The sequence below is a fragment of the Agelaius phoeniceus genome, chromosome 9 (assembly GCF_051311805.1).
Source record: "Agelaius phoeniceus isolate bAgePho1 chromosome 9, bAgePho1.hap1, whole genome shotgun sequence".
Lineage (NCBI taxonomy): Eukaryota > Metazoa > Chordata > Aves > Passeriformes > Icteridae > Agelaius > Agelaius phoeniceus.
The window spans coordinates 26861215-26889151 of record NC_135273.1 but is presented as its reverse complement, the minus strand read 5'-3'; the positions used below and the strand labels follow the sequence as shown (position 1 = coordinate 26889151).

The window sequence follows — 27937 nt, the reverse complement described above, 5'->3', positions numbered from 1 at the left end:
CCAGGTACCAGCACTTTTAAGTGAGCATCAGTTTTATACTGTCATCAATGTGAAGCTGGAATCAGATGGAATAAGCTGCAAACTGGGCATGTGCAGACTCTGCCCTCTCCTGTATTTAAATGGAAGCCGCTGCTGCTGCCCTTTGCTGAGCTGATGATGGACTGAAGCAATCTGAAGCTCGAGTGAGGAACTCTGCACTGGATCTCACACCATTCCAAAGAATCCAGTAACCTGCTTCACACATACAAAGGTAAAGTGGCTGACTTAAATTCAGAGGACAGCTCTTCTTTCTTGGTTTTTGCTTAGATTTTGTTCACTTGAATAATCAGCCCATTCAGAAGGGGTTCTGTTTTCCCTCCGAGGACACCAAGAGCAGCAGAACTGTGGAGTCCCTCAGTGCATGGAATGACTCGGAAGCCAATGCCTACACACGGATGGATCTGCTTCTCAGAGCCCCAACAGTAAGTGTTTTCTGTCACTCAAAGCTGTGGCATCTAGATCTCTGGCAAGGCTGGCATTTATAGGACTGTAAATGGACAGTTAAGGAGCATGTACATGTTTTATGCTGTAATGCAATAATGACATAACAAAACCTTTTAAATCTTATTTTTATTCCTTTAACTATTTATTTAATGCAGAAAGGGCTGTACAAGCAGTGTTTTTCAGCAGAGCTGTATGGGCAGAAGACAGGCAGGAATGTCTAATGGCAAAGCGCATCAAACATGTGGCAAACTATCAAAACAAGATGTTCTTGTACATTCAAGTGCTGTTTAGCAGTTCAAACACAATGCTCGCTTGTGTTGTTATTCAGGGCGGAAATCCCCATCATTTCTTTAATAATCTGTAAGTGCAGTGGAGTGCTTATGTAAATGTTAAAAGAGTTATGTGCAGTTACTCAAGAAAGTTTTTTGGAAGGTTTTCTCAGGTAAGTCCTATCAAAGCTCTTTTTGAGTTTTTATATACTAAAGAGAAAGACATTTTCCTTGCAAGTGTGAAAGTGAGAATCTGTTGTGATGACACTTCAAGATGGAATTTTTTGGGTTCGCTAAAAATTTTCTCTGTCCCACCCCACATACCTGAACCAAATGAGTTCAAAAGTCCTCTTCCTGGCTTTGTCTCTTAGAATATTAGTTGGACTACAGGTTCTGTTAATGTGCTGTTTTTACTAAAGTCTGTTTAATATTTTATAATGAAAACACAAACCAACCTAATTTTTCAAGTTTTTAAAATCCATTTTTTAATAAAACCTGGATATCTGCAGTATATTACAGAAAAATAAACAAGGAAGTTTCCTGAGCCAAGGCACTTGAAAAACTAAATGAGATGGATAACATGTGAAAAAGGATAGCAGAACATAGCAGGGAGGGAGAAAAGGGACTGTAGAGTGCATGGCAAAATGGAAAGGGATTCTGGGGACACAATGATTTACACTGGAAAATTAAAAATTGATTTTTTCCATGTTCTGCTGAACAATCTCATTAGCTGTCCCTTTCCCTAGGTCAAGTGTCTGTATCACCAAAATTTTGCATTTTAACTTGACACAAAGACTGGCTTAAGAGAGTTTCAGGAGTGAAAGCAGTGTGTGCTGCTTGTGGCTGAGATTAAATCCGGAAGACAGGATACAAAATCTGCTATCCAAATTGCTCAACAGGGCAAGCATCATCTATGGAAAGCCCTGCTGTCTACTGGAAAGAGGGCTTAGCAGTTAGCGTCACCCTGCTGAAACCATAATTGAGGGGGATTACACTCCTCTCTGTGCTGCCTGTCATCACAGGGCAAGTGCCCACAGAGGCAAGCTCAGAAATCAGAGAAAGGACCTGGAAAGGAAAAGAAGTGCTATCAGTTGTTTGAGGCCTCTTGTAGGTAGCCAGTACAAACAGCACACAAGGAACCCCAGGAAATTACAGTGTTTCTGGTCAGATAGTTTTGCTAAATTATGTAGTTTGTTGTAATGTAAAAGGCCTAACACTATCATTGGTTGTCTAAGTCATACTGTGTAAATGAGTGGCTTCCTTACCTGCATTTGTAGGAAAATTAGGAACAAAGAAACTTGTTACATTGCCAAAGTTCACTTTGGACTGCCAAAACTTGCAGTGTTTTGGAACTGGGTTCTCTTCTATTTTAACATCCTTCCTGCAAAACCAGTGCCTACAGTTTGAAGTTAAATGAATTCATAAAAGCAACCACATAGCACTCCTATTTTCTTTGCCCTTTTGTTGTCTTGTTTTACACCAAATTAGATAGAATCCTCCTGCCATATTCAGGCAGAAGTAGGTGAAAAAATGTCTTTGACATAGTTTTTTCTGCTCCTGCCTTTAGAATTGATGTCATACAAATCAATTGATCAGAATCAGCACTGAAATATGTTCAAATGCCCTTATGAGGATTTCTTCTTTCCCTGTAGCTATAACTAAACCTGATCTTATACTCTTGCCATTGTGAGTCTGTGAGGAGTGGGCTATATCAGATTTTATTTACTATGAGTATTTGCTTGCATGGCCTTGCTCCTACCATCACTGTTAGCTTTAGTAGGATTTCAGAAATAAACATCTCCAAGTGAATGGCACTTAAGTGATATGATTTTATTTCCTCACTCTGAAAAAGAACAGATGTTTTTTCTCAGTAATAGTTGAATTCTGTTCTTGGAATGTTGTCCTTTTATTACTAACACGGAAATACTTTTCTTATGGGGATGTGTGTTGGACTTTCAAAAATGGTGTATCTTCAACTAGAAGCTATTCAGAAGTTAGCTGGTTTGGTTCATGTGGGTTTTTTTTATTTAATCAATTATGAAATAACTATTTAGAAAACATTCTCTTTAGGAAAATGTATGATAAATGGATTCCCAAGACAAAACAGATACAGGCATCAAATATTCTTGGGTTTAATATCTGATCTAGACTTCCTTGTAACCTGGACAAATCATTTAGGAATCGTGGTTTTGGTTTGGATTGCAAAGGAGTTCCTTTATCCTTTCAACTGTCCTCAGATTAGTGTCTTGGAACGTCTTGACAAACTTTATAGTGAAATACAAGTTCTGCCCTATGTGCCTTAATGAATCTGCCCCATGGCTGATAATATTTACTCCTTCTCTGCTTGCACCAAGCCTTAGTCTGTCTCTTCCTAAAGAAGCAAGCTGGTTCCTCAGATTGTCCCTCAAGGAAGAATTCTGCCTCCCTTGCAAGCAGCTGTGGCAGCAAGTCATAAATATAGAATAATGAGGCTCCATATTGTGCTGCAGCAAGGATTTAGACATACTTATCTATAAAACATTTGCTTTTCTCCAAACTCCTAGAAAGCATCTCAAGTTTGTAAGTCTTGGGCAAGTTTACTGTAAGACAACTGAAATCACAATTCTGTTTTAGCTGTTTTGTTGGAGGTGGTAGACAAACATTCCTTTAGGGAAAACTGAGCATTTTAACAAGGCAAACTTCATTAAACCTAGCTGCTTCCCTCTAGTGCTTCCACAAGAACACACTTAAACCTGCCAGAAAGAAACACACTGACAAAGAGCAGCTCCATAACTTGACTCTGCATCTCTTGAGGCAAATGACAAAGTAAAATTTAGCAAAGGATTATAACTATATATGGAGGATTAAAATTCATGGAGGAGTAAGATTTTCCTTTACAATGGATAATAACACTGTTTCAGGGTACAAGCAATTATTAAGACTCTTCTTAAAATTAAATTCCCACATCACTGTTTAGTATGCACATTTGGTATCTATGAAATGCCCAGCCCTGGCTAAAGGCAGGCTGGTGTTTTGTCAGGGATGCTTGTTTGAACCAGTCTGGCACTTCTCAAATTGATTCTGCAAAACTATAATGTAGATAAATAATAAATGATATGCCTTCCAGAGCTTCAAAACATGAATTCTTACAAAGCTCTACCAAAAGGCCTCTTTTCATACACACCCAAACAAAGTTATAAAACCTGCTTTTAATCTTGACTAAAGGTTGAGAGAGTTGGGTTTGTTGAGCCTGGGGAAGAGATAGCTTTGAGGAGACCTTAGAACAGCCTTCCAGTACCTGAAAAGACTACAAGAGAATTTGATGGGGAAATTTTACAGGGGCATAGTGGTAGGACAAGGGGTAATGTGTTCAAACTGAAAGAGGGTAGGTTTAGACTAGATCTTAGGAAGAAATTTCTTACTGTGAGGATGTGAGGCTCTGAAACACATTGCCCAGAGCTGTGGATGCCCCATCCTGGGGAGTGTTCAAGGTGAGGCTGGATGGGGCTCTGAGTAACCTGGGATAGTGGAAGGTGTCCCTGCCCATGGCAGGGGTGTTGGAACTGAAGGTTTTTTAAGGTCCCTTCTGACCTAAACCATTCTATGATCCTATGAACACCCCAAGACCCTCTCCCCAGGGCTGCTCCCCATCCTTTTTTCACCCAGCCTGGATTTGCGCTTGGGATTGTCCTGACCCACAGGGAGGACCTTGCACATGGCCTTGTTGAAGGTCATGAGTTCTGCATGGTGTGACCTCCCAAGCCTGTCCAGGTCCCTCTCCAGGATGGAATCTCTCCCCTCCAGCATGCTGACTGCACCACACAGCTGGGTGTCATCAGCAAAGCTGCTGAGAATGCCCTCAATCCCGCTGTCCATATTGCCAACAAGATGTTAAATAGTGCCAGTCCCAGTCCAAATATCTTCATTACGAGGTGTTTATAGAAAGAAGGCTGAACAGAAGACATGCAAGGCAACATTGCTGTGTATTATCACTGCAATTGAAGTAGCTGTTTGGAGTATTCTCAAAGGACAAGTGCTACAATATGGATTGCAACAGGGGGATTTTTATTCTCCCCTGACAACCAAGTACTTGTACTGTGTGATGATAATAGAAGACAGAATAAACAGGGCTAATGCACTGGAGAAACTAAATAGAGAAAGGCTTTGGGAGTTATCTGATTTCTTGATTATCCTGCTGACCTAATTTTCTCAAGCACTATCTTTTTCTCCCTGTTCTTTCTTTTGATTCCTGCAGAAGACACGGGCTAGACTTGATACAGGCACATATTTTTGTCTTCTACTATGGAAGCTGTGTGTAGGTATGCAACTTAGTGATGGATTTGAAGTCCTTAGGCCTGATCTAGTGCCTTCTCGATCAACTAGTACCTTTCTTTGATGTAAAAAATAATAATTGTATTCTCAGTGAAAATAGTGAAACTACTTTTTTTAAAATAATTTATTTTTATCTCTTAGAGAACAGCCAAGTTGTATCCTCTGGTAAAAATCCAAGGCCTACATGAAGTCCACCCAAAGATGTGAATTTATTCCTTTTGCCACACACCTTTTCCTGATCACATATGTATTTTTATAATATATGCCCTAGCACTGCTCCAGTATAAATATTATTCTTTTATTTTTCTCAGACTTGCCACTTGTATTGATTCTGAACTTGTTTCATTAATGACTAAGTGATTTTAAAGTCTTTTATTTTCCCTTAAACAATTTTGCCTCTCTTGCAATTTCTCTGTGTATTTATATTTATCTTTCAAATTTTTCCTTGTCCTTAGTGCTCCACAAATTTAATTCACATTAAAGCCACTTTAATCTATTCTTTGTAGCCAAAACAAGCTCCTTTAGTTGCTTCATTTCTATTACATTGATCTAGTTCTGATTAAATGGATAGCTACAGGGGAAAAAAGCATGAGAAATCTCCATTCAGAAATCTCCATTCCACTAATAATCATAATTAACTCTCTGCAGAACAGCTGTTTAAAAATGTTCTAGCCACAAGACTAAGGAGAAATAAAACCAACCCAAACCAAAGAACACCTGATCTTGTTTACATGAAAGAGTTTTATCTCAGACTCTCCCTATCCACTTCCTATTAGCATGGGATTATTTTTGTTAGTTAGTTTACTGGCAGCATGTTGAGCACAGCAATTTCTAGCTGGGCAAAATGCCCATTGATGTTAATGATGTTATGCCAACTTCCACTTTGCTGCAGGAACCTGAACCATAAATGCTGTGATACTGTCATTCAGTTAGTGTATCAAACTTAACATTTTGCTCCAATTACAGCAACAGCCAGAACTACATTTCCTTTCTCTAAGATCAGAGTATTTGTCCAGCATTTCATTGCTGCTAATGTAGAAACCCAGGGAGTGTGCTCTGGTGGTTGAGGATTGCTGTGGGCAGATCTTCAGCATACAAAGCAATCTCATCCAGAATCCCAGGCACTCATGGGGTTCACCCCTTGCTACTGGCACATTGGTTTTAAATCCACACTGCCTGTAATAACCTCAGCCTGACCTCACAGATGTATTCAGAAGTAATGTCTACCTCAATTGTCCAAAAATACTCATTTCCAACACTGCAATATTCAGACTTGGCTGCTGAATTCTGCCGTGAGTTATTAACTGATTAAGACAGAAATGCTTCAATCAAGCAGTTTATGAAATACTTCCCAGAGAGCAAAATACCTTGAATCACGCAGACCAAAACCAGAACTGGTGTGGAAACCAGGCATAAGGTAGAAAGGATTTGTGGTTTAGTTTTTCTGATCCTTAATTTAGTTTCCAAAAGACTCTTGTTCAAGCTGCCAGGCCTTTGGTAATCAGCTCTTGAGGGCAGCTCAAATTGCACTGTTATTCAGTGGGAAAAATGAAGTGGCCATACTGCTAAAGGAGTAAACGACTGTGTTCATCCATAGAACATTTCTACTTAGAGAAGACTAGCCGTGATGTCAGAGGACAATTGAAATTGTACTTCACAGGTACAGAAACTTTCCTGAAATTAAATCTATAGGAAGCTTACTTCTTGTTAAATACTGCATTTACCTGATATCAGATGCAAAATAGACAGGTCCCTTCCTGTCTCCTTTTCTCCTTTATATCCTTATTTTTCTTTTGGGAGAGAATAGGTTGCTTTTCTTCACCAAAATTCTGAATTGACAGTAAGCATACACCCTTTGCCCTTTGCAGTGTTGATGGCATATTTATGCCCCAAAGATATTCAACAGTAGATGGAATTTGAATTTATTCTGACTTGTTTTGCTTGTTGTCTTTTTGCGTTCTTGACTATTTTCCCTTTAGAGAAGCACACGCCAGCTTGTTCAGAAAAGTTTGGCAGTATAGCGATGACCTCTTATTTGCTCCACAGAAGATGACAGTGCAAGATGTTCCTCGTGCCTTTCCCACAGTGGATGTCCCAGATCATGCCCACTATACAATTGGAGTTGTCATCCTTATAGTGGGGATTACAGGAACTCTGGGAAATTTCCTGGTCTTCTATGCTTTCTGCAGGTACCTTTCTTTTCAATGTTTTTTTAAATATTCAAATGTATGAACTTGAGCTGTATCCTGTGCACTGCAAACACAGTCCAGGAATACTGTCGGACTTCTTCACTGGCAAAGTAAAATGCACCAAGAGACACTGCTGTAGGAAAAGAGTGGCAACCTGCCATTTCCCTCTGACTTCTTCCCATTAACCACAGCCATAGCAAAATTGTTAGCAAGATTGCAGAGAACCACTCAGATATTCCAAGCTATGGAAATGCAGCCAAAGCAGAAATGTTACAGTGAATTTTTTTCTACTGGCTAACTGTGTCTGCATTGAACTGATGGGCTAGTTTGCACCTCTGTACCTCACAAATCTGTTCTATTTTAGATGTTTCCTTCCTCCTGTTTCTTATTAGTCAGTTTCTTTCTCCCCCACCCTGTTCATTAGTGGCCATGTCTCATTTTTTTCACATTTTCCAACACTTGGCTTGTTTCCTTTTAACTAAAGCCACATTCCAACTTTTCTATCTGAGGGAAATTGGATCTCTGACAACAATGTCATATGCTCGCCATTCCTGTTCACCCCTCATTCTGTGTCTGATTTATCACACTGGAGCAGAGCACTGACATGATGTTCAAGCCAGTGAATTTCTATGTGATTGGTCTTTAGGCACAAATGTAATAAACCAAAATAACAGCAACAAATTATAGGATGATTTGGCTGTGTTAACTTAGATCACTAGAGTGTAGATGGAAGTTGTCTTGGTCTCAAGCCTGTTTTTATGGGCAGTAGGTTTCAGCACGTTCATTCAGAGTAGAATGGCATGCTTAAGTGAGAATGGCAGTGGCCTTAAGAAGAGACAAGGTGTTGGCATGCAGATCAGATGTGCGAGGATGAAGTACATGAGCCAGCTTAGCTCTTTGGATGGTCCCATACAGGAAATCCAGTTATGGCACTTCCACTTCAGGACACAGCTTGTCTTCATTTGAAGGTGATATAAAGACGGAAAGAAAGGGATACTGATAGCTAAGTAATGAGTACATCAAAAGTTCAGAAAACATTTAGGTGCTTACAAAGCAGCCTCAGGCAATGACAAACCATAAGAGACCAGCTGCCTGAAATAGAAATGTGTTCAGTGACTTTGCAGACTACAAACAAATACACATAACCCATAAGCACCTACTAATAATACCTCCTTGCTCCTAAATTGACAGAAAGGGTTTGATTGATTCTGGACCAGTGCAAAAAACCATGGTTTATTCACCTATTTTTCTATTATGCCTAAGACTGAAATTGAAAAAGGAGCTAAGTAGTTACACTGAGCCCCAAAGTGAAGAGCTCTTGGTTGAGTTTTTATGTGTACCCTTTAAAACATGGTACTTTAATATTATGAATAACAAGAGCAGGCAGAATACACTGAAGGCTGCTTATTGCTCCTTTGAAGACAGAGTCTGGGTAAGTGAAATGAGTGTCACAGAGAAGAACTGATGTAAAGCAAAGGGCTTGATGTGGTTCATAGTGAGTTTGCTTAATCCCTGATTAGGAAGCCACTGTTGATCTTACCAGCAGTGGAAAATGCATGCCCCTTCTCCTGCTTAACAGAGCCCAGATCCAGACATCCATATTGTACACCAACTCTAACTTCCTGCTAATTGTGGACATGCAGGGCACTGGTTAGAATATTTAAAGAACAGTGTGATTTATCCCCATCACTGAGCTGGTTATCAAAGCAATCCTGTAAAATGCACAGGAGTAGAAGGGTGTAAAACTGGGCCTTGCTTGTGTTCCTTCATGAGAGAAACAAGAAGCACTCTGCTTTAGCTTACCATGGAGTGTTTCTTGGGATTTGTGAGCTCACAGGAAGGAGTAACAGCATAATTAACAGTGCAGCAGTGTTTAGCAACATTTCTTCTGATCTCTGTAGGAGTAGGAGCCTTCAGACTCCAGCCAACATACTCATCATCAATCTAGCTATTAGTGACTTCCTGATGTCCATTACACAGTCTCCGGTTTTTTTCACCAGCAGCCTCTACAAACACTGGATTTTTGGTGAGAAAGGTTTGTATATATTCTTTCTAAAATTTCACTATGTTTGTTCTTACCATCGTGGCAGTTCATCTATCTACCCTCAGGTACTCTTGCGATATTGAGAACATCTCTTAACATTGTTTTAGTGTTGACGCAAACATTTCTTTGAATATTTGTGTCTGTGTGTAATAAATACACTGCTATCAGGAGAGGAAAATTGCATTAATGAGACAGATACAAAGGCATCACTGGCAACATGAGGCACAGCACTAATCTTCTTGCCAGTGCTCTTCCCCAATCACCTCATGACTTAGTTACTGTCGGAGTCCTTTGACAAAGAAGCACTCCCCCTCAGCACACCAGCTTAAAAACCCTGTTAAATAACCTGCTCTGGGACTTGCACCTGGCATGCTGAGGCAAGAAAGCCTGGAAAATCTGATTTTTCACAGCAGAAGTTTTACACTTTCTGTGTAGTAAGAAAATGTGGAATGAGGGTGCTTTCATTCTTCCAATATAACTGTTGTAAGAGGAAGACCAGTCTTTGCCTCTTGGACAGGTACTGACAGAAAGGAAACTCACAGAAGTAAAATCGCTATTTTGATCTCTGATGACCAAAAGCATATTTTTATTTCACTTCCATTAAGTGCTCATTTGCATACAGGTTAAAGCTAATCCAAACCACTGCTTTTAATCATTAGGTTGTTTGAACAATTAAAATCACTCACTCATGTATTCATAGTCTGGATATTTACTTCAGCTAAATTACTCATTAATGTATTCATATTTACTTCAGCTTTGCTGCCCTTGAGATATGAACAGTATCAAAGTAACTATATCCCATTGTTAAGCAAAACAGCTGCTCTATGGGAACTGCAGTAAAACTGGAGTTAAATGAGATATTAATGGACTGCTGAAATTATCCTACTAGAAACACCAGAAAACAATGAGTGAAAATATGTTAAGTATCACTGTCTCCAGCAATTGAAGCAAACAAAATCTGTGAAGTTGTCTCCATGGATAATGTAATTAGGAAGACAGCAGCTTTGAAGTAGCATTTTAACTAGAGGAAAACTCAACTTTCACTGCTTTACAAATTCCAGAAGACATTAGTTCATAAGAAACACAGACTTGAACTCTCCTAGAAATAATTAGCATGGGTAGATTAATTTCACTGCTACTTCTGTCATCTTCATTGCAAGGCTGTGAGCTGTATGCCTTCTGCGGAGCTCTTTTTGGCATTACATCTATGATCACTTTGATGGTGATTGCCTTGGACAGATATTTTGTCATCACTAAACCTCTGGCTTCTGTTGGAGTGACGTCAAAGAAGAAGGCCCTAATAATCCTGGTAGGAGTCTGGCTGTACTCTTTGGCTTGGAGTCTCCCACCCTTCTTTGGATGGAGTAAGTGAATTGGAATAAAAGTTTTTTGCCCTCATAGTCTTGGATTAAAGACTAGTTAAAGGTACAGAAGAGGGTTGAATTAATAGCTCACATACGAGGCTTGAGTAGACCAATTTGAAAAAAAGAGATGAAATACATGTTGAAACTGAAAGTCTCTAATCAAAAGAAAAGAACGCAGTGGGCATTACAGCATATTATATGACAGTGGCACTTTTCCTTAAGCACATTACTTGCTGCATAAAGACAGCAGATAAATTCATGGCCAAAATTTATGAGGAATGTTCCTGCTCATCACCCCATGTCTACTTCCATTGAATCAAATTTAACATTATATAAGTTAAATAAATGTATTTGTGTTATTTCTGATGAATCTTCCTTCCCAAAAGTGCTAAGACAGCACTGTCAATCTAATTCTTTTCATTCACATAAAAGAATCTGAGCATTTGTGCCAGGAGATCTTCAGTAAGTCTTGACTGTGTTCTTGATGGACAAATTGCTCTTGGTGTTGCCCACATTCTCCATTCACTCATTGGTGTTGTCACTGGCTTCCAATAAGCATGGCATTTAGCAGTAACTAAAATGCTTTTGTAAATATGAATGTTACACACGGAAATTGGAACATTCATACAGCACCTTGATCATTGGAATTTGTGACAAAGCGAGTTTCTGTTATTCTTCCTCACTGAAATCTGCCTCACTACTGTTATTTCCTGAGAGTCACCAGTTGCAGTCACTAATAATGAACTCATCATTCAAAACCCCAGCCCACCATTATGCTTCCTAATTCCAGAAGAGAATGTGTCTGCCAACTTAGGTGAGAATATAGACATGTTTGACTAGTAAAGGATGCAACAACCAACTCAGATGCTGAGCAGAATTTCAGCAGAGTTTTGTTATTGTCATATTTTTGCCATTCTGGTCCCCCTAAACATGAAGCATGCTTAAGCAGGCAAACTGCAATACTGACAGAAGCAGTCTTTAGTTGAGTGAGGAGCTGTTAGAATAACAAAATGACAATATAGCCTTAGATTATAGATTTTCAGTTGAAGAAGGTGGAATAATTGCTTGAAGGGTGTTATTATCTTGTAATTAGATTGTAATAGTGCCCACAGTATGAACTCTCACACTGTAATTAGATGCATTTGAGAACATCTGGTGCAATATTTTTAAGAGCGGAACAGAAAATATCAGCGTAAACAGTTAAAATTAAAATTCCAAAGTAAAAAAAACACTGCTATTGCCAATTTATTTACTTGACAGTTTGAAACAGTTCCTTTAAAGATAATACATTTTATTTCAGGCAAAGCATTAGGTATGTTTTGGGGTGGTTTTTTGTTTGTTTGTTTTGGGGGTTTTGTTTGTTTTTTGTTTGTTTGGGGTTTTTTGGGTTTTTTAAACTTCTCAGCTTTACTTCATGACAAAATCATTTGGTCTACACAATAAATCTTTCTCTTTTGCCCAGTAAATTTCTCGTATCTGCACATGCTTAGAAAAGTCATACCTAGAGCAATTGGTTTGACTCCTTAGGAAGAAAGCAATTTGATAGGAAATGGAGATATTTAAAAACAATACAGGTCTGGTCCCAGACCCAAATAAGTATTTGAAGAGATTCCATTTGACTATGATGAGTTTTAAACAACATTCAAGACTGAAGCAAAATTACTCAGTTTTCTGAAGCCTTAGACTACTAAGCATAAATACAATAGGGAAACAAAATTAAAGAAAATATAAAAGTTGTTTACATGAAGAATTGTTTATCCTTTTAAACCCTTTTTTCCCTTCCAGAGTATCCCATGTTATTCTGAGTATCTTCTCTAACTTCTGCACTGAGAATAACATTCACTTCATGGTTTATACCTTCTCCCATCTTCCTTTCTAGGTGCATATGTTCCTGAGGGTTTGCTGACTTCCTGTTCCTGGGACTACATGACTTTCACACCATCAGTTCGTGCCTACACGATGCTGCTTTTCTGCTTTGTCTTTTTCATTCCTTTGATTGCTATCATATACAGCTATGTCTCTATCTTTGAGGCTATCAAGAAGGCCAACAAGTAAGTAGCCAAGAGTCCTAAATTTTTATCCTTGTGCTTAAGTGACTGTTTGTTTTCTTAAAACAAAGAAAGAAAGAAGAAAATTGGGACATGTTTCTCACATTTATTTTGTAAGTACAACTGAAATAGAAAACCAAACCAGAATTCTGTCAATAGTCAACATGGTAAGACATGATTCTTAGGAGGACCATTCCTGAATTTAGGCCTGAGCTTATCAGTGTATTTTCTAATGATATAGGAAAGGGTACAGAAATTAACCAACCAGAATAAAAACAAAAGGGCCCTCAGAAACACCTAATGACGGTGTATCAGTAACTATTTCACAGAAAAATAGATGGAATTGAACTATAAATTTAAATAAAAAAGGAGATTAAAGATTTAATAGCAGGACTCTGAAACAAAAAGCTATTTCTTTAAATGTAAAGGGCGGCCTGCCACTCCATGTGCCATCTGTAGGTACCAGTCTCATAGATCCCAGTAGATCTGGTCACAGCTCAGAAGCTCAAAGTGACAGCAAGGTAGCCAAACAGACCCAGGGAAGCAAAGACTCCTGTAAGTGCCTTTAACTCAGCATCATTCAATTGGCTTGAATAGCTACTTTACGTGGAAAATCTTTTGGTACTTTTCTCCTGGTTTTTTTCATTGAAGCACATATGGATTTTGTCATTGATTAGTGCAACTGAAGTGCATCATATTGGGAAGCACGGGTCATGTTCTTGCATTAATGTGCAATAAAACTGCATGAGTTTTAGCCTAAAGTAGCAGAAGAGTAATTGTTGTCCCACTTCATGAAGCTATTTGCTCACTTCCCTACCTCTGCTATGTATGTTTATTTTCCCTAGGTCTATTCAGACATTTGGATGCAAACGTGGGAATAGAGAGTTCCAGAAACAGTATCAGAGGATGAAAAATGAGTGGAAGATGGCCAAAATTGCACTGATTGTCATCTTGTTTTTTGTCATTTCCTGGTCACCATACTCCGTTGTTGCTCTGGTAGCTTTTGCTGGGTAATTATAAATGTATCAGTAAAGCAATATTCAGTGAAAGCAAAAGATATGCAACTGTAAAAGACAGATGAAAGTCAAAACTACTTGTCACGTTTGACCTCTGAAGCATGTCCAAAACATTCAAATATTTAGGAGTGATATTTAACCCATGGGGCACATGCTGACTGATTTTTTTCTTAGTTTGACTTTAAGAAAATTTAAAAAAAAAGAAAGAGAGAGAAAGAAAACAAGAATATTATTACAAGCAACATAAACTGCCATGCTGAAGATTTCTGAATGCATTCTCTATGCTGGGACATTTGAACTATCTGAATGTTATTTAGCACCAAAATGCTAAATAAAGCACTCCAAAAAGATCCTCCCAGGGGCTGATTCTCTTTTTTTCCCCCTTCTACTTCTTTAATCTACAAAAGTATATTCATTTTTTTGTTACAGCAAACCCCTATGTAGAACTGTTGCGCTGTTGCATACGATTCAGCATCTGCCTTTGGAGGAGCAAATACCTCTTGAACTTGACTTCTGCTCCATGTCTCACACTCTCAAAAATCTGAACAAATGAACAATTTTGTAATTATGCAGTATGTTAGAAGTTAATATTTTTGAATTTTCATTATAAAGATATCTGAGGAGCAACATTGTTTTTTTTCCATTTCTGGGCTATTTCTTTTAGGCAATCCCACTGGGATTTTTCAGGTTAACCAAGCCTGGATATCTTCTCTGAAATTTTATTGCAAGGGACTCAGATAAAATCTCACTGCATGCCACATATGGGAGGCACACATGGAGTCTGTGGCTATAGTCTTGGACTAAAGACAACTCATATGACAGAGCAACATATGAAAAAGAAGGAAGAACCTTAATTACTTTAGAAAATATTTTGAATGGGCAATAGTGAGCTAGCACACAGTCATGCTCACTAATATTTTTGGTCTACAGTTTGCATTTTCTGGGAATTATTAGTTTAAACACAGGAATTATTACCTTAAACAGAAGGCTTTGCTACTGTCTGTTTCTGTTAACTGAACTCCCCATCAGCCTTACCCCAAAGCATTGTCTCAGCTCAGGGTCAAAATCTCCATTCCATTAAGGTCACACTGTATGTTATCCAGAATATGTGAAGATTTATAACTCTAATCAATGTTTAAAGAATGATCAGGAGAAGCCATGTTAAATACTGCACATAGAGAACATAGAACATCCTTTTCTTTATCAGGGAAAAGCCATAAGAGGTGAAATGGCATCTCAACAGGCAGCTGACAAAATGGTTCTTATACTGCAATTGGCAAACCATTTCCACATCATCACAGAGCGTATATATTCCCATAGTATGATGAGAAACTTCATCACCAGGATGGTAAGGCCTTCTTAAAGGCTCACATTGTCCCTAGGATAAACAACATGGGAATTACCACAATCCTGAATCATAGTAGTGAAGTACTGCCAGAGAAGCCCCCAGAAATCCAATTAGACTGATAGTGATCTTTACAGGCAAATTATGTAGAATTTGTTCTCTCACTATTTTGGTACAGAACTCCTCTTTAACTCTCTTTAGAGCCTTAAAGTCTGTCTTGCCACTGTATAACTGCATAGACAATGCAGAACTCAGTAGTAAATATATGATGTGTTTGCATTACTCTAGGTATTCCCATGTCCTAACACCCTTCATGAACTCCATACCAGCTGTGATTGCCAAAGCTTCTGTCATCCATAACCCCATCATTTACGCCATCACTCACCCCAAATACAGGTAAGTTCACTCTTAGAAGCTATGTTTAATATAGCAAAGAAAATCTGAGAGTAAATTTGTCACTTTTAGGTCTAGTACCTGAACTCTCCTTCACCTGCTCATTTTAACTCTGTAGGACAGCCTTGCCCTCCCCAGGAACACTCCTCAATGCCATAGAAATGTCAGTGGAATTTGTACTTGGAACAAACTCCTGAACAGATGGTAGTTAGAGATGTTTATGGATACTGATCTGTATTTACCGATTGCATGATAAAAGATGGAAACCTTTCCATCTCAAAGGAAAGCACCACACATTTTTAACTGTCTTCATGAGAGGCAGACATTGGCAGTGTTGCAAATAGCACTTTGTTACATTAACCAGGCCGGTGAGAGAGGAAATACAGTGAGCCAAACCACCTCTTCCCTATTTTGTGAATCTTCTTCATGTTTCTCAAGGCTTTCATATTTCAGGTAGTATTTCCTCTGACAGGTAAAATGAAGGGTCATTGCCACTCCAAGTTCAGATGCAGGCAGGGAAATTTGACAGATGGCAGCAATGCCACAGACAGGCTGTTGTTTCACCACCTACAAAGGAACTAAATAGAGAAGAGGTGGGCAAGAACATCTTCCTGGGGAAGGAAGAGGAAAGCTAGGCCAGAGTTTCCTATTACTGCACATGAGCAAAGTAATACAGTATTATAAATGCACATTCTGTACAACTCTACAGATAGCCAGCAAACAGATGTGTAAGAGGAGTTAGAATAGCTGCTTAGGGGAAGATTAAAATAATTCATTATGTAGTACTTCTGCGAGGTTGAGTTTAAAGGGACAGAATTTTATTTTTGCCCTGATTAAGCTGAAAGCAGATAAAACATTGTTTTAATAGCTCCCTTCAGTTCCAAAGTTATATTTTAATGCCCTTATCCCTGCCAAGCAATAAATTTGAGTTCTGCAGAACACTGTGGATAAGTGATCTTGCAGGGTGATTGTATATGAGATATCTGATATCTGGAAAACTCTTTTTGTACCCAGTAATTTTCCAGTCCATGCAGCATTAGTTCATCTCTCTGAATAAATGCATTGTTTATGATGATTGAATTTTTGTGCTAACAGAAAAATAATCTGACTGGTTCTACCTCTTATCCATTAGAAGAGCCATTGCAACATATGTTCCTTGCCTTGGACCCCTACTGAGAGTTTCTCCTAAAGACTCACGGTCCTCCAGCAGTTACCACTCCTCCAGACGAGCGACCGTAACCAGCCAGTCTTCTGAGATAAGTGGGCTGCAGAAAGGAAAAAGGAGACTGTCTTCTCTCTCTGACAGTGAATCAGTAAGGGAGACACTTCCCATACGCCCATTTTTAATTGCCAAGCAATTCATCTCCATATAGAGTCCTTCCAAGTGGTAGATTCTTTAGATGAAATGCATTATGGTGCTTGTTAGAAAAACTCCAGAGAAAGTGGAGGGACAAAGCAAAATTAAAGACAGAAGGCTACATGTAAAAGCAGAATGTAGATAATTTTCTTCTTGGTGGTTGGTGACACTGCAGGAAGAGTGGAAAGACGGAACAACAGGAATTTTAGAAAGTAAAGTGTTACTGATAGGTAAGGCTTTATAAAGCCTTACCTATAAGTACCAATAAAGGTAGCATAGAGCTCTGTTGAAAGTCTGATCATACTTTTGGGTTGTACTTTTCTCACCACAGATCTGCAGTCTGGACACAGAAAAAAGAAACTGCTAGTCAGAAAATAGTTCTCTAGTGAAAGCAAGGTTGTAAGGAAATAGATAATGCTTTCTGAAAATGGGATGTATTTGGAAACATTAATCATCAGATTTAGACAAATCAGTAAATCCATTACAGAATCTTTCTCACAGAAGACCTCAACAGCTTGTTGCTGCCAATCTAAGTGGAAACAAATGTTTTACACAGCAGCTGAACACAGGGCAAGTATTTGTCATCCAGGCTCCCCTCTGTAACTCAAAGTCATATTACTAACTAAATAGGCATATTAGTTTTTTCATTGCAGTAATTTCAAACTATATTTCCAAATAACTGAAAAGAAAAAAAATTCTTGGCAATACTTTTTCACAGTCAGGATAATAATTCTATCTAGTCCAGCCAAGCATTGAATTCTGACAGCTGTTTTTAACAATGACATTTCAATTTCTTTGCCCTCTCTGTTCTTTTGACTTCTCAGTCCAATCACGATGAAATACTTCTGGCTGGTAGCCTCCAGTCAGGTGGATGGTTTTAAAACTGGCTAATAGAAAAGGAATATCTTTATATTGCATCACTTACACTGCAAATCTTGATTATTAAAAAAAAAGACTCCCTCAGTAACAGGGGGTTTTTTTCCCATTAATTGGAACAAAGTTTATAAACCTTACTGAACTTACTTTATAAACTTAAGTTTATAAACTCCTTACTGAAAAAAAATAATATTTCTAAACACTGATTCTGCACTCCTGAGACATCTCCTTCTATTTATTTCTGCTTCCACCCAAGCCACTTTGGAAACTTTGGCCCTAATTCCTCCAAACACCTGTGCTTCCAAAGTGGGCAGTTCTGTGGAAACACGTTCTCCTTGGAGCTACAAGAGGCATCAGAGAAGTTTAAACAATAGATTTTAATGAAACACTATTTTCTTTCAAATTTTGCAGTGTACCCCGTGGAGGAAAAAAAAAGTAAGCTGAATTTTAGATGCAAAAGAGCTGATAGTTTTATTTGTATTTCTTATAAGCAGACATTTTATGAAATTATATATGGCAGAACTTTTGTGAAATGTCTTTTATACAATGCCTGTCTCTTTTATGATTTCTGTCTAGGTTTGTCTGGGGCAAACTGGATGAAAGTCTAAAGGACCTAGAGTAAATGTTTTTGCTGTATTAATTTTAGGGCTGTACTGAAACAGAAACTGATACACCCAGTATGTTCTCCAGACTTGCCAGAAGACAAATTTCCTACGAAACAGATAAAGACACAACTCAGACTAGTGACATAAGAGCCAAACTGACAAGCCAGGATTCTGGGAATTGTGGGAAGGTAATAGACTGTGTAATACCTAAGTTCTCTTACAACTGACAAGTTAACAAATCTGCACATTGTACCATAATTAATCATGAAGGTTCCTGCCATGAAGATGTGGATAACCTATGAGTTAACACAATGAGTAATGACTTACAGGCTGTAAAAGGTCATCAGCTTTTTATTCCCACCCTGGTTCATTATTCAGCTGTCTTCATTGCATTTCTGCTGCTGTTTTAGAGAACTTAACATATGAATGGAGAGTTGTCTCCTGTTTGGTTTTAAGTGTGTATTTAGTAATATTTGTCTTTTGCTGTCCAAATTACTTGATTGATCTTGGTTGTCCCACCATTTGTTACCAAATGAACAAATATGGTAAGATGTAAAAGACAAGGCTATCTTTAATACATCACTGCTTTTCAGTCAGTCCTTTGCTGTCCTCTTTTTTTTCCCCCTATGAATTTTGCATATGTCTTATATTGTGACATACCTTTATGCCATTTACATCTGTTTTATCTGTGTTCATTTTTCAGACAGCTGTAGATGGTGATGACATATTGATGGTGGAATTGAATGCCACAGAGTACATGGCTACACCTACTGTAAGAACTATTATTTTAATATTTGGCAACAAAAACTAATGACAATCCCAGTCCCTGAGCACAAATTAAGTTGTTTTTGAGATGCAAAAATTACACAATATTCCCAGAACAACGCAGAAAACATGACCACAAAGGGTAGACCACTGCTGAACTGAGCAGAAGCTGAACATAGGTATTACAGGATTCTTCTTCAAGGAATCTGAATATTTTCTTGAATTTACTAAGTCCTATAATGAGGTCTGTGATTTCCTTCATGGAGCATGCAAGCATTAACTCTGTGCCATGTTTATATTAATGGTGTATATGCTAAGCTGAGACAGCCATTCTGATGGCTCATACCTCTGAGACAGCCTTAGTCCTGGCAAGAACTGCTGTACAAAGTGATGTTGTTAACTATTTAATGTTCTCTGTTTTGGGTTGCAGCAAACATCTAAAACATGCAGCTTGGAGGAAATCAAGGTCAGTTTTTGAAATATGCCATGTCACCTGTTCAGTAGGATGTCATGTGTTGTATAAGTGTCTGTTTCTTCTTCATCTAACACAGCTACAGCACATGGGTAAAAATATCTGACATCTCTCACAAGTGAGTCAACTTGTCTTAATTCTCAGCAGACATGGAAATAAAAGCAAAGAGCTGACAGATGAAAACAAGGCAGCACTAACCCCATTGTAATACAATCACCCTAAATTGTCTCTTTATTATTAGCAATGATCCATATGAGCTATTGTGAACCTCATCCTAACTGATTTTTTGGTACTGTGCAAGTGACAGCTAATGCTGCTTATTGTCAAAAAATGCTAGCTAATCTTTCCCTCAATTTTTGCCTCATTATGTAGTTTGCTTCCCCCTCCAAATTATCCATGCTGTTAACACTATATTTTACATTACCTCTTGCCCAATGACCCTAAGTAGTCCCTCTTTATGGAGAAACTCTTTACCCAGTTGATTTCATAGGCTGCCTGAGCATATTCACAGTATTTCTGTTCATAGTTGAATGTGCTGTCATTAGCCTGTCTCTCTTCAAAGTAGACCAGCACTTAAGTAGCAAATGAAAAGTCTTTAATGCTTTAGTACATTAGCTTGTTTAACAGGTGGGTTGTTTTTTTTTTCATAAGTCATTAATAAAATATTAAAAAAATGTTCAGATCTACTTTTCCCTCCATCATTTAAGTTTGCTTTTCAGTCAGCCATGGGGAGTAGCAAAGTGCTAAATATATGTCATTTTTAATAGATGATTTAATGGAATCTCTTTGTAGATGCTTGTGTTGTCCATTTCTTGTAAATCTTTGCATCCTTTAGAAAAGTGAGAGCTGGAACAGTATTGGACAAAGAAAAGGACAGTCTCACCAGAGACCACCTTCAGCCAAGATACCCAGTATTACAATAACATGCAGCAGTGTCCAAGGAGCAGAGCTGCCTTCTAGATACAACTCTGGTTTCCTCTACCCTAAATCCAGCAGTCACAAGCAGAACAAGAAGTCCAGCAGTTGAGTGAGTAGTGCAAGCCAGAATATCACCTTAGCCAACAGCTCTGGAACAGCTGTGGACTGGCTGAATGCAGAATACCTTCCTAGATTGGTCTGAAATGCTCCTACAAAGACACAGCACAAGACAAGCAAGGATAAAAACATGAGAATTGATCTTTTCAGCATCAGAACTCTCTCCAGTGGATCAGATCTTGCTCTGAGTCACAATGTAATTTTAATATTTCTTCTTTATGCAGTTCATGAAAAAATTTCTTTCATTTGGATTGCACTCTGCTCACATACATTCCCACCACTGCACAGACCTTACCTAGAAACCTTCTAGGATTAACCTGAGAGGGAAGTATAATATTCAAAACTGGCTTTGTTCACCTAATGTATTAACTTCAAAGCTATTACAGATCTAAAGCTGAGAAATTTGGAGGGAAATATGTACATTACTTCCTGAAGATGTTTTCTTCATTATTGTAAAGTTTCTCAACCAAATCTAAACTTAATTACACAGCCAGTGCCCCCTTCTCTCATTAATGACACATTTCCCCCCATTTTCTTCTACAATCCAATGAAAGGCAATGCACTTTAGCAGTAATTTGCAGTCTCATATCTTTATTTTAATTTCTGAGACAGGGAGAGAGAAAGGAATAACACTTGAGGAAAAGGCTATGGTCCTTTCCATACTTAACTTCTTTTCCAACAGGGGCTTAAGAGATGATTTTAATCCATTTTCAGCTAACTTCCACAGAGCTATAGGAGATTATTATGAAATTCCTTCTGACTTTCCTTTAGCAGGTTTCATGAGAAGAATCCAGAATACAAAGCAATGTTTGTACTGAAATGTCTTATGGGTAAGTCAATACATCTGATTTCTGATATTTCAAAGTCGTTTGCTCTTTGATGGGCTTTTCTAAAGTAAATATTGAGAGGAGAAAGTTCAGTTCCCCAAAAATAGTTGTTCCAGAGATGTATGGAATTCACATCATCCCCACTTTGGCATTTTCATTTTCCCCTTCTCTAAACAGCAGCATTTGTATAGCTGACTGTTTTCTTCCACAGTGACTAAATCAATGAGATTGTACTTCTTTCCCCTGAAAGGAAAGGGAAAGAGTTCTATCACTAGTGACTTTCAGCTTTTCCCTGTTTGTCCCTCCTAGTGCATAAGAAGAAGCGAACAAAATTCATTTGCAATTCATAGTACTCAGTCCAAAGTGGGGCTGAGCCAGAAAGAACAGGGCACAAAGCACTGTTGAAACAGTTCTTCCCCTTAGGCCCTCCAGCAGTTTTTCCTTTGGTTGCAATAATGGAGGGAACCCAGCAAGGCATTTTTTGTCCTAAGTAAATCAATTCTTCCCTATATCACATCAGGAAAAGCCATAAAATCAATAAAAATGTAATTAACTTATTATTTTGAGGGGAAAAAGCAGTGGGTTCCAGAAGGACTAGAGCATTGTTTTGAAGTAAACCACTGGAAACTTAGGTCAAACTGTGGTTTATTAAAAGGAAGATTATTAAAACTAAAAATGAATGTGATAATGACTTCTGCAGCAGACAAAATGTTAATCATGAAAAAAAGTGAGGCATTCAGGCTCGTAATAAACTGCCAAAAGAAACACACTGTTCAAAATCTACAGTGTTTTTATGTAAATGAAATCGTAGTCATCAGAGATGGAAAGGAGCTGTTACAGGCTCTCTCTTCACCTACCACAACAGGATATTGTCACCCAGCAGAGGAGAATATTAAACTGATAATACATACAGCTAGCAATAAGGAGAAAGAAGAGAGAAAACATCTTCAAACAGGAAATGTGTTCAAAGATATTCCTCAAGTCTAAGGGGTTCTATTACAACTTATTGCTGAGGCTTTTAAAAAATATTTAAAAGCACGAAACATGTAATTCTTTCTTTGTCATGAAGGCCATTGACACTACTGAAAGATGGGAAGAAACATTAGCAAATGCTGCCTGTTTCATATGGGTCACAAAAGACTGAATCTGTCAATAAAATAGGTGTAACTCACACTTGCTCTTTGATGTGTTAACAAGGAGCGTATGATATATGTCACTAATAGCTAGATCCTTTGCTCCAGTCATGATTTTGTTCCAAGCAGTACTCTTCAGGACTGCACTCTGCACTCTTCTGCATTCCCTTCCACTTTTAGAGGGTATAAAAAGAATACTTCCATGGCTAGAAGAGCTTTACGAATCCCCAGTATGTTGTTCTCTGTATCCTTCAACTCCAACATGTATTAGAGATTAGTTTGTATCTATAAAAAGAACTACAGCTGTTCATGCTCATCTACTTACAAGAGACTTGTAAAGCATATATTAATTAGGGAGAAATTCTTTGTGAGCACTTCAAAACCCTTGTGTGTACTCTCTGTGTAGCTAAAAGCTTTGCCTTCCTTCACCTCTGCTATGTCTATAAAAATCATACAAGGGAAAGCCTACAAAATTCATCTCATCTGAATATCTCTACAAGTGGTTCCACACTGTAACCCCTGCGGCATTTGGAATAAATCATTATTAGTTCATATTTCATCTCATCCTAGCAGATTTATTTGTGTCCTGTATCCTCCACTTGGCAGCCATTCTCTTGGTTTTGCTGTCTCTTTACACCCTTCAACAGATGATTGATTGGATTAAAATAATTTAGGACTGAGATGATTCACGTTTCACTTAAAGTCAACTGCACAGGCTGTTCTGCAGAGACTGCCTGTAGTTTACCATGCACTTGGACATGTTCCAGTGACTTGGAGTGTGACAGGACTAGGGCAAATCTGAGACACTTCCCTGTGGCCTTTTGTACTCCAGCAGCTGTTCACAGAGCAGGCTGCTAGCAAAAGCAATGGCAAGTGGTGCTGGGAGTTAACACACAGGCTCTGCCCCTTCATGGGGGCACAAACTCAGGCTTGGGTCACCAGAGAAACTGTTTGGTCTGATCATTCAAGCAATTCTGCAAAACTGCTGAGCAATTGGTCACTACTGCTGGACCTGTGAAGGATGTGCCAAGAGCCACTGTAATGAACGGCTGCTGCAAGCCAAGACTGAAGGACTGCATAAGGCAGCAGCCACATGTTGCCAATCTTTCCAATTTTCACATACAACCAGGGTCTTACTCCCTGTGTTTTTCACCTTATGATCACATTCCATGCTTTTGGAAACTTTTTTTCACCCAGCACTGAACTAAAAATTGTCATCATAGAATATGACATTGAGCATTGACATTTCACACATTCTCAAGTAAGACAAGATAGCAAATAGTATTTTCCTTGAAGTCATGTGCAAAACCCACAGCAAGCTTGACATTCAGAAGTAAACAAAGACACCTCCAATGCTTTTTTGGGTGTTGCTAGAGCTTTAGGGTGTAACATGGGTAAGTCACCATTCCCACATGCGCCCATTTTCCTCAGGGTGCTTGGTGCCATTTTTTCCTCAGGCTATCACAAGTGCCACCATGTCCCTTCATCCTCTGATCCCTCAGTGAAAGGCACTGATGTCCCAGTAACTCTGACAGGGCACCCATCTGTCTCTGCTGCTGCTGAAAACACTGCTGAGAGAGAGCCCTTATCTGCAATGCAGTGTTAGTATCACACAATGGTATTTCAGGGGCTGGTAACAAGTATCTCTGTTCAAACACCTGTGTTTGTAGCCTTGGATTTGCTAATGTCATAGGAATGTTATAAAGAGCTTTATATAAAAGCAGTCTTAAAACAAGTAAATAAATTCTTATTAGTGTCATTCCGAGCAACTTTAGACATGAATCACAATCCTGTACACTAAATGATTACTGTGCTTCCCTTAGCCCCTTGAATTTATAACCTAAATGCTCATTTTCAAACTTATGCAAACTTCAGAGTTGACAAGATTTACAAGCTGTCCTGTTTATTTCCCTTCTAATGAGAACAGACTGAGCATATCATCAGTGTAAACTTAATAAAGGCAGAAAAGTTTCTCCACAGCAAATCCAGCTTAACAGTCTGATACAAAAAAAAATTATAATTGGTTTGTACTTTGTAGGAAAATGCTTATTTTAGTTACAGCACTTCTGGAGCATCAGGGCTCTGCTGGACACATAGCACAGGAATTCTTTATACTCAGCTTGTAGAGCAAAGAAAATGTTGCAAGAGTCACATCAGTGTAGGAAAAAGACCCACTTTCATTTGGCTTACTGCAATCCATACTCAGTCATAATCCACCAGATCTATGACTCAGAAGCACAGCAAAAATGGCCTAAGTAGGTCTTCTGATACTGACTGTAACTTGGAGGATAGGTAGAATGTATAACTTGGTCAGGCTTGAGTCAAGCTATTAGATATGGTGTAGAGCAGAGAGAGCTGGAGCTCTGGTTAAGCTGTGCCAGTGCTCAGACATAACCTGAGAGTAAAGCTCATCATGCACATAAAAAATAAACACGACACCTATGTAAATAACTTGCTAAGGGGAATTTTTGTGGGGTGTGTTTTACTCTCAATGTAAAAGCAAAGCCATTGCTCATTTCCCTTAACATTTACACTTCCACAAGTGTACAAGAAGATGGTTTGGAAACAGACACAAAAATCTACATCATTGTATAGCACACAGTCTCCAATGTAAAGTTCTGTAGAGGAACATTTCCTGAATAGGCTGTGGGACACTTATGGGCATACTTACAATTGCTGCAATGTTTTCCACTGACTAGAAAAATAAAAAGGAAAATCTATACCCTTCCACACAGTGCCATGCCTGAAAGGTTACAAAGAAAGTGACTGTACCTGTAATGTAACAGCATTTCCCTCAAAAGCTTCAGTACTTCAAAAATGTATTAAACACACCCAGATGCACCCTTTGCTGTGAAACTGGTCAAACTGCTTTCTTATTAAGTTTTTCAGATACCTAAAGTTAATCATATGCATAAATACTTACACAACCCCTCAGGACACACAAGTGAAATGAAGGAGTTAAGGGTATGTTAGGTCAGTACTAAAAGTTAGTGAATTTTAAAAATATTTTTCCAGACTAGTATTTGCTGCTAACGCCATGGAACTTTACATTAATATTTTTCTAAGTTTCAGATTTTTTAAAGCCAAGGCTAATACTGATAGGTGAGCTGAGTTGTGAATTTGATTTGATGTAGAAAGCAGCAAGCACTTAGGTATAGCAAACCCTTACCAAGAGGAGGAATGACAGTCCTGAAAAAATAAATACAAGTTTGAATTGGAAGTTCAAGATTCTATTTTTTCCTTTTTCCATGTTTTCTGTGTGACCTTGGGAAGATTACCTAATCTTCTCATATCTGAGTATTTCTGCCTGAAATGGAGGTAATATGCTCTTCATCATCATGTGGCTACTCTCAACTAGCTTTTACAGTTTGTTCCAAGATTCACAACTGGAAACAGAATTTTTTTCCATTTATTTTATTTACATTTTCTTCCTCTACTGTGCAGTTATCAAAACATCTAGACTACACTATCACATATGAAAGACACAGATTGTTACTGAAGGGGATAAAGGATGCATAGGCATTCTTTTTCTCAACAGAAATAATTTACAGATGCTCACCACACAGACTTCAGTTGTTATTTACAGGTAATGTAAGCGAAGTAGAATCAGGCATTTTATTGTTAAGTTGTAACTAAAAAAATATGTAGCATGCAATTGTGTGCATGTTTTTGATCAAAACCCCTACATGAAATATAAAGGTTTGTCCCTGGAAGTGAGCAAAGTCAAACAGGTGGTAGAACTGTTTTTAGGGTTTTCGGCTCTTTGAATGGGGCAGAAATTGTTCAGGGAAGAAGGGAATCCTTGACCAGCAGTGTCATCCAGGAAACAAGGGAAACATAAGCTGGGTGAAGCACTACAAAATCAAACCAACAAGATTTCCACAAACTTCCCTGAACGTGGCCTAGAATGAAAATCAGTGAATACTGTATGGTTTAGCTGGCTCTGACCAACAGATAGTTGTTTCTGCCCTGTCCAGACATGAGTTACAATTTCAAGACCAACTTCTACTTTCATGCTCTTATATTAATGCTTTTATATTAATGGAGCTCTTTCACAAAAGAGCTCCATTAATATAAAAGGATTTTAAATAGGACAATTCATCAAAGCTTGAACTCCAAGAACTGCTAAGAATAAAGTGAGGCTCACCATGAAAGGAAGGAAAGAAGGCAAGAGTAAGACTATACTCTTAAAAGCTTATAGAAGCATTTCTAGTGGCTGGAGCATGTGGCTACTGTCACAGCATGCCAGAATCTCTAGGGTAACTGTCCAGTGCTGACCTGTGACTTGAAGGAAATCCATTCTCATCAGGATCCCAGCAGTATTAACATACACTAGACTGGTCATGGTTACAAACACATAACTATAGAATAAAACATAGGACAATGTTTTCAGTAATACCTCTTCCCTAATTTTTCTATATTAGATATGTTATGCAAATTTACTTTTAAAGAAACAGGAAAAGAAGAAAGAGAGGTTTAAAAATAAAGAAAAATTGGTTTTCTTTTAGACAAAAAGTTTCAGATCTAAACTTACAGGTTCTTTCCCAGTGTCACTGCTCACCTTCATCCTCTTGTGCAGACTGCAGAAATCCTGCTTAGCTCAGCCCACATCTCTTAAGAGATTCTTCTCCTTTTCCCCACTTCCAGCAATGAAGGACAAGTCAACTCTTTTCTAGTTAACCCACCCTGCCAGAGGGAAGGCCCTTGCTTACATTTTCCACGAAGCTGCTAAGAAATAGCTGTTTGTCCCCCCACTTCCCTTTCAAACCCTGATCTCTTGATCAGGACTCAGCTCCTCTACCTGCCAGGTTCTGCACTCGAGCATTCCTTGACACTCATTCTATGGACAGTCCTGCTTTCAAGCCCTCCCAGCAGTACCACCATCTTCCCATTTTTAGTAGTTCACACTTCTAGTACCCCCTTGCAAGCAGCCCCAATGCCCTCAGGTGGCAAAACCAGCATTAATTAAACACACCTCCCTCCTGGGTTTTAAAGGAACTATTTATGCTTCCACCTTAACATGTAAACAGATGGAGTCTGGGTTTATAATAACCCTCCAACTGTGATTTAAAAATATAAATCCTTTTGATGCTGCTGTCCTCAGCTGAAGCCTCTGAGTAACAGAAGCACATGGCAGAACCCTTAATGTGTATTGATAGATCTTATTCGAAGTTCTATTTTCCAGATGCACTTGTTAAAACTCACTTTCTGCTGCTGCCCAGTGAAGTAAGAAGAGAACTTAATCTGATGAAGGACAGAGTTGGGGTAGTAGCATCAGGCAGATTGGTGGTTCATCATGTTCACTGCATGGATTCCTTTTGAAAATCATTCCTCTGAAAAAGAAAAAGCCACACCAGCCTTTCAGGTTCAGGATCATTATGTTCAGTTAGATGAGAAGTAAGTTT

At 38.5% G+C, this 27937-nt stretch overlaps 2 protein-coding genes across 4 annotated transcripts in view; one reads left to right on the top strand and one right to left on the bottom strand.

Moving 5' to 3' along the window:
* The window catches only part of WAPL (WAPL cohesin release factor), a 134875-nt gene that overhangs the window by 100641 nt on the left and 6297 nt on the right, over positions 1 to 27937 (bottom strand). For both annotated transcript variants that reach the window (XM_077183320.1, XM_077183319.1), the window contains exon 2: positions 27738 to 27865. The gene's annotated coding sequence lies outside the window, so the exon portion shown is untranslated. The remainder of the gene's footprint in view (positions 1 to 27737; positions 27866 to 27937) is intronic.
* On the top strand, positions 121 to 23412 carry OPN4 (opsin 4). Of its 2 annotated transcripts, XM_077183334.1 has the most exons (13): positions 121 to 250; positions 363 to 461; positions 7110 to 7252; positions 9154 to 9287; positions 10457 to 10660; positions 12540 to 12711; positions 13554 to 13718; positions 15358 to 15465; positions 16595 to 16775; positions 18342 to 18488; positions 19004 to 19072; positions 19496 to 19531; positions 20373 to 23412. In XM_077183334.1, the coding sequence occupies exons 2-13, from the start codon at positions 435 to 437 to the stop codon at positions 20562 to 20564; spliced, it is 1578 nt and encodes a 525-aa protein (XP_077039449.1). In that variant the 5' UTR covers positions 121 to 250; positions 363 to 434; the 3' UTR covers positions 20565 to 23412. The 2 variants fall into 2 exon arrangements, with proteins under 2 accessions (XP_077039449.1, XP_054493483.1); XM_054637508.2 differs by having other exon boundaries at positions 121 to 461.